The sequence below is a fragment of the Mercenaria mercenaria genome, chromosome 13 (genome assembly GCF_021730395.1).
Source record: "Mercenaria mercenaria strain notata chromosome 13, MADL_Memer_1, whole genome shotgun sequence".
NCBI lineage: Eukaryota > Metazoa > Mollusca > Bivalvia > Venerida > Veneridae > Mercenaria > Mercenaria mercenaria.
Genome location: NC_069373.1, coordinates 73,286,136 through 73,302,358, shown reverse-complemented (window position 1 = coordinate 73,302,358; position 16,223 = coordinate 73,286,136). Strand labels below are relative to the sequence as shown.

At 34.0% G+C, this 16,223-nt stretch overlaps 1 protein-coding gene across 1 annotated transcript in view; it reads right to left on the bottom strand.

Moving 5' to 3' along the window:
- The window catches only part of LOC128547790 (phospholipase A2 inhibitor-like), an 85,443-nt gene extending 71,067 nt beyond the window's left edge, over window positions 1–14,376 (bottom strand). The window contains exons 1-2 of the mRNA XM_053520982.1: window positions 14,194–14,376; window positions 13,504–13,685 (exon numbers count right to left, since the gene is read on the bottom strand). Of these exons, the coding sequence (XP_053376957.1) occupies window positions 13,504–13,685; window positions 14,194–14,376 (365 nt within the window). The remainder of the gene's footprint in view (window positions 1–13,503; window positions 13,686–14,193) is intronic.
- Window positions 14,377–16,223: the final 1,847 nt, after the last annotated feature.

Sequence of the window (16,223 nt, the reverse complement as noted above, 5' to 3'; positions counted from 1 at the left end):
TACAATTAACAAACAATGATAAGCACTAGGTTAAATGAGTTTACTCTTCATACATACATTGCTAAACACAGTATAAATGTGTACTGCCTCTAAACAGCTGGAAGGGTTTTAACATTCGACTATATACTGCAAAACATTTGATAATGAATCTAGCTCTACATACGCACTTGATTTACATATATTTAGTTATGTTGAGGATTTTCCACATTTGAAATACATATCCAAAGAAAACATATCTAAGTGAATATTGGCATTGGATATCGTTTTGGTATACAGACACTAAATATGAAAATAGAGCAAAAAAGTATTCGAATAATGGCGGATGAACAGGCTAAATCAAACCGAGCCTGCAACATTTTCGTTATTTTCGTTTATGTGGTGTTGGGCATCCTGTGGTTTTCCACTTTTTTATTTTCTTAGTTTTTTCTACGTAATGAAATTTCCAAAGAAATCTAGCAAGTAGTTGATGATAAAAAGCACGTATAAGATATGCGGAACAGGAATATGATATGCACATCTCCTACTGGGAGTGAAGTTTCTTATGAAGTTTCGCTGGTTACTGAGGAATACCCTGGGCAATAAAAATTGCTACTTATGTTGAAAAATCAAAGCGTAACAACTCAGTGGAAAAGCATCAAACCGGAACATGAAGATAATAATATTATGCATATCTTCTTCTGAGAGTAAAGCTTCCTATAATTTTCGATGGTAGCAAAGAAATACTCCGTACAAGGATGGCACTATACTTTACTAATGTTGAATAATTAAAGAGCAATAACTCAGTGAAAAATTATCCAACCAGAACATTAAGGTAATGTGCGCATCTCGTCTTGGGAGTGAAGCTTCCATCCCGTTGTTGCTGAGAAATGCAGGACGGATGTAGAGACGACTATATGCTTCCGCCTTCGTGGAGCATAAAAATGGTTAATTGTATTACTTTTTTGTAAGAAAAGACTACGCAGGCTTTATCACTGACACAATTTCGGTAAAGAAACAATATTCATGAAAAACATTGCTATGGATATGAATGAATCTAATATCAATGATATTCAAAACATATACACCGCAGCCTGTTTAACCTAGCTTTAATCACATCGGCTCCTCTGCTAACACTGTAAGATCTGGAGCACCAGCTGTGTACAGGCTCCAATGGTATCATTTTATGATTTACAGGGTGAATAGTATCTTATAGGTATATTAAGGTAATAGTACACTGATTATATAAATTGTTGTTTTCTAATGAGTGCATAGCAAATTGGATTTTCAAAGTTAAAATCAGTACATAGCAAATGCCTTGATAAATTTGGGATACTGTCGTCATGAGTGCTGTGAAATATAAATGTAACAGTATTACATACAGACCCAATATTCTGCGATTATTTTCAATTATCTTTGTAATGAGTTACTTCACATAAATTCCAGCAGAAATTTCATGCTCTGATAATTCATCAGAGTGTATTGTTTGATTAAAATGATAGTTATGTTTCAAGCAATATTGACAAACGTTTGATACTAAGCTACAAAAGTTCTGTGATCAGCTATTTAAATAATTTTGCAACCGTCTACATGGTATCATTTTGTATAAAGTTAATGCTACATTTCTTTAACTAGCATTTAAATACAATTCTATGTCTACATATTTAATAGCTACATATCTCTATCAAGACGTCATCCGCAGGTTTAGGTTTCTTGCCATTAAGCAAATTTCTGTTAGCTGCTATTTAATAGATTTCAGTAACCGAAAGCTTCAGTATTGTGTAATTTTTTAAGAATTGCAATTGTTAACCAACATATCAACAATGAATGAAGCAGCGTAACAGGAATGGCGCATAATAAGGCATGAAACCTATTTGTTCTTGTCAATTATTCACGTTGTTTAATCTATTATATTCCTATTATTCTCCGTCGTTAATTGTTACGATAATGTTATATATGATAAGGAATGTACTTACATTTCATCAGTCTTAAATATTCCGGGGAAATGTTGACAACGCTAAAATTTCCAAAGCAGTTTTTCATAAATAAAACAAAAAGAAAAAAATATCCGCTTGCCATGAAAACCAACCATAGTGGCAGGTGTCGTGCCACATGTAACCAGACAGCTGGCAATCGCGATCGATTTTACAGGAATAGGTCGTGTTCGCAATTCTCCAATTCCAATAGGCTTTAAAAGCGAACAGCATGGAGCCTGACCAGACTGCGCGGATGCGCAGGCTGGTCTGGATCCATGCTGGTCGCACACCCACTATGTTGGTTTTCCCATGGCACGGCTCAAATATATTCCAAACGCTTTCCATTATTCAAACAGCATCTTCATCAATGAGCAGCGGCTGTCAGTGCATCATTGTTTAACCGTAGAATGATCAATTGCTGATCGATTATTACAGTTAATAGGTACGTGTTTTTATTGCAATCAACCTGTTTGGAGAGCACTATTGGACCAACATGCACTCTTAACCTCTGAGGTCATCACTTTTGAAAATATGATCTAAACTGTTTTATAAAAATATCTTGACTTTAATGACATCTCTCCATTGATGATTCTCTAACTTTTTGTTACTGCACTGCTGAATAGAGCTATGTGTACTATTTCCCTTTAATGTCAAAATACACAGAAAATATACCTTTTAACTTAAGCAGTCATTTATAAAAGTGGTGAATGAAGGATTACGTAATTCTTTTATTTACCTGATTGTTCCCTATATCAAACAATACATTTGGAATCAATTAAGGCGATGCATATGAAAACAGACAATAAAAGTGTATGCAAATACTGCAAAATAACAATATACGTTCAATATATCTCTGCTGCATTTAGAGAAAACTTATGTTTGAAGAACTTTAGTGATACCATTAATTGTATTTATTGTATAACTTCAATCACGTGAGTGTGTGTCATCAATAAGGTATGTGTTATTATTTAGTGTAAGTGCGCTTTGATGATTACAATGATTTTGGTTTTCATTACCCATGATGATGTAAGATTGTACATTACTCTTATGATCCTTGTAACAAGTAGTACTGTGTACATAAAGTTGTCTTTGTCTGATATATTGCTGCATTAAACATACACATGTTACCCTCATTGAGCCTTTCTTTACTGAAGCGTTAAGCTGTTCAATTTGTATGAACTTACGTATTGACATAAAAATTGAAAGTTGAAAGTAATCGAGACGATGGTGTTACGCATTTTAATAGTTTAGATGAAATACTCAGAATTTACTCGCATGCATTCTGTGTAGTAGGAATTGTGACGCCTTGGCATTTCGTTTAACAAATCAAGTTAAGATGCACTTTATTTTTTCTAAAAATTGTTGTATACAAAATACATTTGGCTTATACGTGAAATGTCTATTTTCAAACTAGCGTCACAGTTATCATATATGCCTTTAAAATTCGTTTGTAAGAAAAGTGACAGTGGTTCTAACCTAAATAAAGGTTTAAAAAATATTAATGATGTATGAGCATTGGAAACGGTAATTGTTAAGCAACAACAAAGGGCTCGGTAGTATAACGAATGCTTTAAAAGACATGGTTACTTATTGAATCGAAAACAGCTGCTAATATACATTTAATTATTTGTCAAAATAACTGAAAACGGATAATCTCGGCCAAGGTCGATGATTTTGAATCACATGCCATACCTCACACTGTGGGTTCAAAACTCCGCTTCAGATGTAGAGTTATTTAAGAAATAACAAGTTCCCAAGTGCGGTTTATCATACAATAACCCGTGTTTTGAGTTCTTATGCGAAAAAAATATATCACGAAGGCCGTAGGCCTGAATTATATATTGTTTCGCATAAGAACGAAAACGTCGGGTTATTCTACGATAAATCACACTTGGGAACTTGTTATTTCGTTTCTAACACGACATACTACAACAGTGTTAGAAAAAATGGTTTTTAACTACTTTTTACGACCGTGCTACGCACCTGGATCTGATGACATCATTGCACGCGCGTGGGTTATTGCAGCTCTACACGTATGTAAGTTATTCGCTGGTCGTGTTAGAATTTATGTGAGAAAGTCATACAGTTGGCTGAATGATATTGGTTGTTCTACATAGATGCCCACCCGGCGGCCTGTTATATTGTACTGTGGTCTTCCTCCACCATCAATAGCTGGAAAGTCACAATGTGACCTAATATTGTGTCGGTCTGACATAAAACCCAACAAAATGAAAAATAAATAATTAATAACTAAAATATCATTAATTTATTTGCAGGAAATAATGTGCAGTTTATTACTATTTTTAATAGTATGTTCAAAACATTTTAAGATTGTTTAACTGCATCATATATAAACAAGCAATCGTCAAAAAAGCGACCTCTAACGAATTCGCTATATTATGGAGACATTAACAAGCGATACCGTCAGCAACCATTGCATATCCTCCCAAACCACTTTGTATTTATTTAGTAACTTGATCAATAAGACACAAAGACTGCTTATTTAGAATCAGTAATACAACGTGACAAATGTATTTTGACAGAAATGAATACTAAACATGCATATATTTATAAAAAATAACGCCCAATAGTAAGATGATATCTTATTCTTATTCACTACACTATTTAGGCTTGCGAATTTCCAGATATCAATGCTTGGTAGTATTTTTACCTGAAAATACCTGTCATTGAGGCATGAGTTATAATTCTACAAACACAGATAAGAAAAGTCTCAAAATTTCAATCATTGATGACACAAACACTCATGAAATCCACACTTGTTTAATAATATTTGGTTATTTGAAGACCTTAGAAATCAATTTCTGAACTTTATTTAATGTGTTTCTTTCTTTTAAAATTTGAGGTTCTATCTCTTGTTTTGTTACATGTAAAATGTAAAAGTGCAAAACTATAAAGACAGCTTCATTACTTTTATATATGAAAGAGAAAGCGGCGGTTTCTCAGGCTATACTGTTGTTAGAACTGATTAATTTTATCAATTCTGTTGAATATATGTTATATATATTTTCCCTGAAAAACTTCTATCGGTTTCACTTCACACTACAATACCATAACTATGCTTGCTTTAGTTTGATATTCAAATGTTGTAGATATGTCTTAACCATGCACTTTTCACTTCAGTTGTTTGGTCGTTTAAGTGGTATTTTCAGACTTATTCAAACATTTCCGGCCTTTCAGAAATACAATGCAGTTGCTGTTATTATTATTATTATTATAAGGAACAAATAGTTCGTCAAACAACCGATTGTTAACGAAACCTTTGTTCATATAAACTAAATTTGCTGACGAAGAATATCGAAGTAACTGATGAGACCACGACATTGCGCGGAAATTGTCGATTGCAATTACAGGTCCATCGCCTTAAGGTAGTTCTGCAAGTTTGATAAGCGGAATGGATGGCGTAAAGTCATTTATCCAGATAACGTAGAATAAATAATAAAATCTGTAAGAAGATCCTTTAGAAGCATACAGTGCATCCAAGCAAAATAATAGCGGTTTAATTGAGTCTGTTTATGAGAACACCTCTCACGCCCCCTAGCACCGGCTTAAGCGGAATTCTATTACACATGTTTTGTATGGACTCCACGATCCCAAAGGACTTGAAAATATAACAACACTGAATCCAGGTACGGGGTAAAGCCTTGACAGGGCAAATGGTTATGAGATTCATTTTATGATTTTTATAAAGATAAAATATGAAATTAATACGTTTGACACGTTAAATAATTCCAAATAATGTCATAAAAACAGTTTAAATATGCGGATCTCTTCAATCATGAGCAAATATCCCAAAATCAAGCACACAGAAAAATTGTGTGAGGTCTAAATTTTTCAAATTAGTCTGACAAATAATCAAGTACACGACCCTATCTTTTTATTTGCCGAATTTTCTAATTTATAATAATCATTGTTTCTGTATTATAGAATTTTTATCCGAACGTGCAGAATTACCTTAAATCAAAAACCAGTAGAATCCAGCTGATGCAGACTGATCTCACTTTAAATCAAGATTTTCCTAAACAACTGAAAGAATAATTCCCTGCCTTGTAATAATGGCACTTATAAAAGATAACGGCTGCCTTGGGAAATAAGATATACTGTCGACCGCTAAATATGAAAGAAAATTGTTGTTTTCTCTGATAAAACAGACAGTATGATTTACCGAGTTTTGCCAGAATATTGAACATTAAAGAATATTTCCTTTTCATTCTATAGAAAAAGAAAAACAAGGACAATAATCAGAATGAAAGAAATAAAAACACATATAGCCTTCATCGGCAAAACTAACAGATAAACGAACACAGAATGGCACTGTCACACCCTATATAGCTCCCTTCGGATATATCTCCCCGGGGAGCTGTATTCGAAATACGTTTTCTTATATAGCTCCTTGAGGCAGAGGAGCTGTATACGAACGCAAGCATGTACAAACCCGAATATGACTCCATATACATGGAAAAATCAAAATACTGTAGCAGTATTGTTTGAGTAAAACAAAACATGATTATTTGGTAGAGTGTCATTTGGATATACGATTTTCCACACTACTTGGGAGACAGGTCGGGATTTGTAAATTTGATTTCTCGAGCCATTCGTACGTATGAGCTAGAGAGCAAGAGTGCATAGGTTCATAGGTACATAGTCCCGAAACGGATACAGTTAGACCAAGAATCACCAACTTGTACAAGAAAAATAATAACTGGCAACTGAAGTTAGGAACATGAGTTCAAAGTTTTGTATCTCGTCTAGCAGTTATGACCCTCGAGTCCAAATACATTCTTGATCCTACTGACAGGCACTCATCTTCTGTACTATGTGAAAGAATTATCAAATTTGGAACAAACGTTAATTAGGTATACCTGAAGATTTTAGTTTTTTGTCGGACTTGACGAAATAAGGTAGTTGCCCAAAAGTCCCAAAACTGTCCAGAAATGTTGACTGGCAATTAGTTGTTTAGTACTAGTAACGACCCTTCCATTAGAATTAAGTCATCATGTGTAAAATATTTTGCACTATCTAGTCTTTAAAAACGCGACATAACGAAATGTCCTAAATAAGCCACGTGGTCCATGTTGGATAAAAACACCGAGAGGAGCTATATACGGAACACAGCTACAGGTGTTCCGTTTATAGCTCCAGTTTTAGTAAGGGGGCTATATACGGAGAATATAGCTCCGCAGGAGCTATATAGGAAATGGTGCTCCGAATATAGCTCCCCGGGGAGCTATAGCCGAAGGGAGCTATATAGGGTGTGACAGGGCACTACCTTGAAATGATCCATGACAAAATAGGCGGAAGACTTTACTGTTCGCACAAATCTTTACTCTTTATCCTTAGCATGTTCGAAAGTTACTGGACAGTGTCCCTAACCTTGGATATTCATCCTTGTTTTTACATTGCTTTAATGGACATGATAACATAGTCTTTTGAGAAGTTTAACAAAACAATACGTCACTTTGACAAAATAGCACGCACGTTAGACATGATAGCATTGAAAGTCAACATGACAACACAATAATGAACAAGACAAGAGATCTTGAGAAGATATTGCTCTAACTAAAGAAGAGACCTCGTATTCATCTAACATAAGACAGCTCCGGCGTTCCATACCTAATATGGGATAGTGTAGATGATAATGTTGAACATGTTTATGTATACATATACTCGTTGTATGAAAATATAAATGACAATACGATGATTTGAAAATATGCCCACTAGCGACAAAAGACACGAAAATACGGAACATCTTAACGTTCTACTAAATATCAAGGATCCGCAACATTCAAATAAATTTACAAGTTAATATGAAATTTCAATCATTTTGTGAAAAGCTATTACCACCAGAAGGGCATTCAGTTACACGGTCTGTATCATTTTGGTAAAGAGACTTAGAAATAAAACTTTATTATAAAACATAACACAATCAATGTAGCTTACACACTTCCTGACCGTTTAATGTATACGTGCAAGTGTTGTATTTACCTTTGTGAAAATATTACAATGTGAAGAACTCGAAGCGATATTTCTAAAGCTGGCAATTAAATCAAAAGTTGAACGTTAAGTATCCTTTTGAAAAAAGTCCCTGATTTAAGTTACATTTAGTCTAGACATTTTAACCCCTTACTTTGAAAAGTGTAGATAATCTTCCTTCTGCAAATGCAGTAAGTGCATGCTTATCTGGTTTTCGTATCTCCGACAATTTGTATCCCGAAGTTGGTATTATTGGTCGGACATGACGATTTTTATCTCTGAAGCCCGTACTGTTTGAAGGGCATAACGATTCGTATTCCAGAAGCCGGTATGGCGATTAGAATCTCCGAAGCCGGTACTATTGGAAGGGTATGGCGAATCGAATCTCCGAAGTCGGTACTATTGGAAGTGAGTGGCAATTCATATCTCTGAAGTCGGTACTTCTGGACGGGCATTGCAATTCGAATCTTGGAATCTGTTACTTTTGGAAGGGCACGAGAACTCGTATCTATGAAGTTTATACTATTTCAAGCGCACGACGATACGCATTCTCGAATCCCGTACTTTTAGCAGGGCGTTACGATTCGTACCCCTGTGTGGCCAATATTATTGGATGTAATGTCGTGAGATAACGCAATATATTTATAGTCATGGTTTATGTTTATATGTGCGCGAATTATACCGACATTAAGGTATTTAATGCTCCACAAGGGACCAAATTATTTAGGAATATTTATCCGTGACAGAAACACGAACTATCTCTTTTTTAAAAGCTTACTAGCATTTCGATTGTATAGATTTTGCAGACACGGTATACTTTTCTCTGTTTATATTTAATGGGTATGAAAATACGATTAGCGCAAATGTCTTATAAATTTCATATAGTCGGTAGGTAAATTGACTTAGTGTGAAATATCAAGTTATTAAATATCAATCAAAAGAATTGACATGACATAAATACGAACGCATAGGACAAATGTGAGTAATTACACTTTTGATGTCACGTCTATGAGCTTGTGAGTGTCAAATCGATATCGGTCTATATAAAGTAGACACGGTCACTCGTTGTTTATCGTATACTATTGTCCGTAAGTATTGACATGACACTAATTAGTCGTCGCCAATACTTTTGAGCGTTTTCGTTACACTACGCAATAATTGTATCCTGAAAATGTCTCTATTACTAAATGAACTATATAGTTAACCAATGACACGGTGACGTAGTCGTTATGTGTCTGACTCAACACAGATCATTGTTTTTAGTTCATGTAATGCAATGCTATCAACATTGCTTTTATTTTTACATTTTTATGTAACATACGGACGTTTTTGTTTTCTCTCGTAGTATTTATATTCTGGAAAGGCTGGTGACAAATAACTTGTATTTTATCTAAGACACTTTTCGACATTTTCTACAGCGGATAACTTGTATAAAAGTGTATTTCTTTCCATAAATGAACCATTAGTATTCTCATGATTACAAGTTTGATCACAGAATTGTGACATGTTTCCTGCCTAGTAAGTTTGCAGATAGATAACTCTTGAAAAAAAAAACACTTGAAAAAAATATGGTCAGACAAAGGACTTGAACTCACAACCCCGAGACTGGCAACTAAATGCTTTGTCCAGACAGCTATCTGCACATCAGACAATAATGTCAGTTAAGAAATATATATATACAATAGTCTTCTTCTTGGCGTTCACAATAGTTATAGTGCTATTTACGTTCGGACACCGATGATCGATTTACGGAAATATTGGAAATATTCATGAGTGCAGGTCTACACTTTCGGACAATAATTCTATTACGTTGTTTCTTTAACGACGATATTGTCAATTTTACTCAGACTAAAGTACATATCTATCATTAATAGTCAATGGACGTAACATATACAAAAGCCTCTTAAAATTATTTACTCCAGCGGTCATTCTGCACCTGACCATTACTGCGCACAATTAACCGATGTAAATAGTCCAGCGGTCTTTCTGCACTTGACCATTCCATGGCGATGCCCTGTTGCGTTCCTTTATTTGTTTGGTTCGTCCTTTTTGTTTAAATATTTATCTTTTACGATATATTTTTGCGTAAATTTTAATCATTTACATGTCACTACACGTTAACCCCCCCCCCCCACACACACACACATATCAATACATAACTGCTGTATGGTTTTGTTTTTAGGAAGGCTGCGGCCTTGGAACGTGACTGTTTCTATGCATTTTTTTTTCGCTTTTTATTTTCTATGCTTTTAACAAAGGCTTGAAATTTGTTTCAGTTTCGATTAAAAGAGACATAATAAATCTTAAATCTATTCACGTCTTTGAAGGAGTAACTGTATGCCAGTATGCCATTAAAACCAGACACTAATTAAAACCTTTTAGAAAATATTTCCTTAAAGAACTCCTGAAAAAATAAGATTCACGAAGCACGCGTGTGGTGAGGTGTCGGCGACTGAACATTTATTTCACTCCCGCGACGTCAAACATGTGATAATACAATTTAAAGAACCGATTAATTACTAAAAGCATGCAAACTAATCCTGGTAAACAATGCAGAAATACTTAAGGAAATTGGTCGAATTACCAGTGCACCGCAATATTATGTTATGCTCCTAGGCAATATGTTTATATGTTTGTTCGTTTTGGGTTTAACGCCGTTTTTCAACAGTACTTCAGTTATGTTGACGTCGGAAAATAAACCTACTTAGTGTTCCTGGATTCTGTACCAGTACAAACCTGTTCTCCGCAAATATCTGCCAACTTCCCAACATGAATTAGAGGTGGAGAACAAATGATTTCAGACAAAATAATGTCTTTACCAAATCGTCACGCAGAACATACGCCCCGCCCGGAATCGAACTCACGACCCCGCGATCCGTCGATCTACGCCCTCCCTACTGAGCTAAGCGGGCGGGCACGCCTGGACAATATGCATAAATTTGTTGGGAAATAAAGGTCATGTTACTGAGCAGAAAACATTTTCTAGTAACAGTAACAGTACCATTGTCCTTGACCCACGTGATCAGAATGCACATCTCAATCTTAAAGCAAAGCCAACAAAACGGATCTGTCACAGGAGCATGAATGCGAGTACGTTCTTCGTGACGATTTGATCAAAGACGTTGTGTCTGAAATCATTCGTCCTCTAGGCAGTTGGCAGTTTCTTGCAGAGAACAGGTTTGTACTGGTACAGAATCCCTGAGCTCTGGTTAGTTCAACTGTCCGCCAAATACTGTTTAAAATTGGCGTTAATCCCAAAACAAACAAACTCAATATTCAAGGAAGCTATTTATTTACAAGCTTGCTATGAAAATCTCATACCAAAAATGGACCGATGCCATCTGCAAAGAGATACACTATATAGTATACACTATATAAGTACTAATGACCACAACTCTTGTGCTTCATAAGCAATTTCAGTGACACTTCCACACTACATTTTCTCAGGTATGGCTCCAGACAAAACACTTGATAATTACCGTATGTATAAGTACCAAGGCAAATGACTCTCGCCTCTCGTCTTCATCTGGAAATATGACTGAAACTTGCATGCCCGCTTTTCCCTATTCCAATAAAAACATTTTTTTTTTTTTTTTACGGGGATAATGTTTTTATTTCATAAGACATATAAAATAATTACAGACAAGCTCTATGGCTTTTCAATGACTACACTAACATTTTAACAAGGAACTACATGTACTCATCATTCAATATAACATATATGTAACTATACAGATTCAATACCCCTTTTTTATGGTGCAGAAGAGAGCAAACGAGAAAACAGACAAAATAAATTGCAACAAAAAATATAAATATTGTTTACAGTGCAAACAATAAAGAATGCTACAGATTTTCACATTACTGTAAAAGGTTGATTATTTTTTGATAACTATTTAATTTATTGGTTTATATATTCATTGTACAATATTCAGTACTATTTAGTTTCAAAATTACCATTCAAATGTAGTTAACATAAAAAGTGTCTTACAATTGCCCATCTGTCAAATTCTAAATCAGTCATATTTGAAGCTTGATATATCTCCCATGAGAACTTAAGGCTATTTCTTAAACCAGCAATGCTAGGCATAACCTGGTTCCGTTTACATAAGTATATATACTTTTTTGTTTCTAAAAAAAGAATATCTAACATGTAGTCTTTTCTCCCAGATCCAAACAAAACAGTCAACTTATTTATTTCACCATTTGGGTCAAAATGTTCAAGTTTATTTATTATATATTGTATGACTGGCTTAACCTTTGAACATTCCCAAAAGAGATGGATCAAAGTTTCCTCCTGGCTCTGACAAAAAGTGCACAAGTTATTATTCTTAATTTTCATTTTAAACAGTAGGGAGTTTGTTGCTAAAATTCTATGTATTATTCTCGTTTGTAACCACTGTATGTATGTATCTCGTGTACACTTAAAAACATAACTATACATTAGGTTCCAATTTATACTATTTTCACTTAAGCAGTCCCACTTAGTTTGACTTGTTGGTATATCTTCATTTTTGGTAAGAGTTTTATATAAAAATTTATTTATATCTGTCTTTAAAAGAATGGGATGCATATAACAACTAATATTTGGATTTAAGAGTTGTTTGTTTTTTTCTAATGGTATCTTTATTTTTTTAATATAACTAGTAACAGCATTTCTTAACCCAAAATAATGGAGGAAATTAAGCGGCCTTCCAGTTACTTCTTGTAAATGGTTATGGTCTAGAAACTTTCCATCATCATCAATTATGTCATTTACAAATCTTATCCCTTTTGAATACAATGAAGATATGTAAATATGCTTTCTATTTATACAAAAGTTGTTATTATAAAAAAGTGGCAGATTAAGTAACTGTGCTGTATTAACAATAGGCAGCTTATCTATATAAGAAATGTAAGCCTTCAGTACATCTATCCAGAAGGTATTTTTTATTTTTCAATAGTAATTTGGGCATATATTTTGCCACAATTAAAAAGTTTCTCCATATCAAATATTGATCTTACCAAATTATAACATTTACTCTTCCTGTTACAAACATAATTTCTTAGCCATTTAATTTTTAGACTATATATGTAACTTGGAATATCGATCATTTTTAGTCCGCCTTCAGTGTAGTCTATGATAAACACTGTATTCTTTATTTTATTTTTACCATTCCAGACAAATTCATTTAGCATATCAGTAAGATTCTTGATAAAATTCACAGCAGGAGTTGGCAGACTTTTAAACAGATTTGTCAACAGAGGAAGTAACTTTGCCTTGACAACTGTTATTCTACCTATTGGTGTTAATTTACGTCTTTTCCAGTATGTAATACTATTTTTTCAGTTTACTTAATTTTTCTTTAAAGTTTAAGTCATACATTCTGTTTAGATCAACATCAAAATCTAGGTCTAGCACTTTAAATTGAGTATCCCCCACGATAGTTTCCATCGTGTTTTAATTGACCTAGTACTATATTTGAGGGAGCCTATCCAACTGATTTTTGTCTTGTCATAGTTTATCTTTAAACCAGATATCAATGAAAATCTATCCAACAGATTCAAGGTAGAGTTCAGAGACCTGCCAGTTCCATCTAGTAATATAGAAGTATCGTCAGCAAACTGAGAAATCTTATATTCTTCACCTTCGATCTGTATTCCCTTAATATCCTTATTTTGTCGTATTTTGATAGCTAAAATTTCTGCACACAAAATAAAGATATAAGGTGGAATTGGGTCTCCTTGTCTGCAGTCACGTTCAACCTTGAAAAAAATTGATAAAAATCCATTCAGTTGTACACAAACCCCTGTATTATACAGGAACATATTAATCCATTTCTTCATCATGTTACCAAATTTAAAGAAATCTAACGTTTCTTCAATAAAGTTAAAGGATATTGAATCAAATGCCTTTTCGAAATCTATCAGTACAAGTAGCCCTGGAATATCATTTGCTTCAGTATATTGCATAATGTCATATAGTAACCTGGTGTTTTCACCAATATTACGACCTTTCACAAATCCCGTCTGGTCATTTGAAATTAGTATATTTAACACTTTTTTCAACATATATTTGCGATGCTAACAGAAGCCAGTTTATATAGTACATTCAAGAGTGTTATTGGTCTCCAGTTTTTTAAAAATTGTTTTGGTTTATTCTCCTTTGGGATGCAAGTTATGGTTCCTAGCTTAATATTCTTTGAAAAAGCATTTGATAAAAAAGCACAGTTTATTGCTCTAACAACAAAATGCCCTAATTTCCCCCAAACACTTTGAAAAACTCGGACGTAAAACCATCACATCCAGGACTTTTATCTCTTTTCATATTTTTTAATGTTTCATGTAGTTCACTATAAGTTAAAAGACCTTCAATATCATTGGCTTGTTCAGCACTTAACTTCTGTATATCATACTCATCTAGTTCATTTTCTAGATTGAAATCATCCACTAACATTGTTTTACTGTAAAGAGTTTTATTATATGTTTCGGTTTCGTGTAAGATTTCATTTTGGTCAAAGATAATCGGTCCATTAGCCTTTTCAAGGAATGATATTGTTTTGTTTGAAATATGAGCTTTTTCAAAGTTACAGAAATATTTTGTAGTTTTTTCCCCATTATCCACCCAATTTGCTCTAGACCTAATAAATGAACCCTTTAATTTAGTATTTCTCAATCCAATAAAAAAACATTTCTTCAATGTTGTATTGCAATCCTTCAGTTCATGTCTTAGATATGACTGTGTTCGGTTTAACATCTTTGCAACAATTTTTCAGTCGTACAAACGAGGGTGTCTACTTGTATAGGGTCATAAATCTAATCTTCTCCAGGCGATTCGAATGATATTCTTGGCATTTTTATATAGCAGTTAAAATTTCTTCTATGTTTTACTGAAATCCATTAATTCATGTTTAGGATATTGCACCGGATGAATAGACGGGCGGACAATACCAAAACTATACCCTCATTCGGTGGGAATAACAAAAATTATTAGGCATTTCTCACTTTTGTAAAATTGCGACCCATATAGTGTATTTCTATATATGTGCTGGAATAAAAAAAATCAGTATAATATAAGTGATTTCTCACGTGTATTCATTCGCAACGAAGCTTCTATTGTCCAAAATATTCAACAAAAATCTTGTTTTAAGAGCTACAAGTTGGTAAAGCTATATAGATGGCACTGGCAATAAAATGCTCAATACGTTTGCTTCGGTTAAATGATTATTATGTTTCGGAATACTAAAAATTGCAACAATATATTTAAAAATCAAATCAACATTTCTGCTTTTCGTTATTTGTGCCCATTTTCTTAAAAGTTAACATATCGTTTTGAAACATTTTCGTCTTTCTGGTATGAAAGATCAACTTCATGAAACTGACTCGTACTAGCTGTTGTTACAATGTATATGATAGATAGGTTGAGGAAAATGTTGCCAAGAGTAACATCAACTGTCAAATATAAAGTTCTACGTTGAAGAAATATCTTGATTCAGTATAATAAAACCATTTCTAAAACTGGTATTTGTAAAAACACGAGGAGATTGTTAATGAGTGCTGTCAGGTCACAGTGACACATATATGAAATTATGTTAGTTATAATGGAAAAAATCCCATCCCAGACGTTAACTGACCTTTTGATTTTATACTTCGACTGGTATTTGTAAACATTGTTCCTAGTTTAATTACATTGGCTAATTGCATAGCTTTTTACGTAAACTGTAGTGTTTCACAAAACAAAATATATCATCTGTAACAGCGTTGTCTGTCTTGTCCAAATATTGAATCAGCATTAAAACACTAGGGAGCAACAGACCAGACTCGGACGAAAATGTTAATTGAATGAACTGAACATTTACATCAAATATTTATATGCATTTATGCTTGTCAGATTTTACGTTATTGTTTTCTACTCAGGTAGTCTTCATAGTTGACTGATGACATAAAAATCGTACACAAAGAAAAAGTAGTTGCTTCAGAGGCTTAATTTCACAACTATGCCTCATTAGCTATCTGTCATACAGGACTATGGTATAAAGTATCGTGGTAGGTCCATAATATGATCATATACTTGGGTAAACTGACAATAAAACAAACTGAATTGGCTATATGTATTTTACACGATGAATATTTCATTTATTTATTTATTTTGTTGGGTTTAACGTTGCACCGACACAATTTTAGGTCATATGGCGACTTTCCAGCTTTAATGGTGGAGGAAGACCCCAGGTGCCCCTCCGTGCACTATTTCATCACGAGCGGGCACCTGGGTAGAACCACCGACCTTCCGTAAGCCAGCTGGAT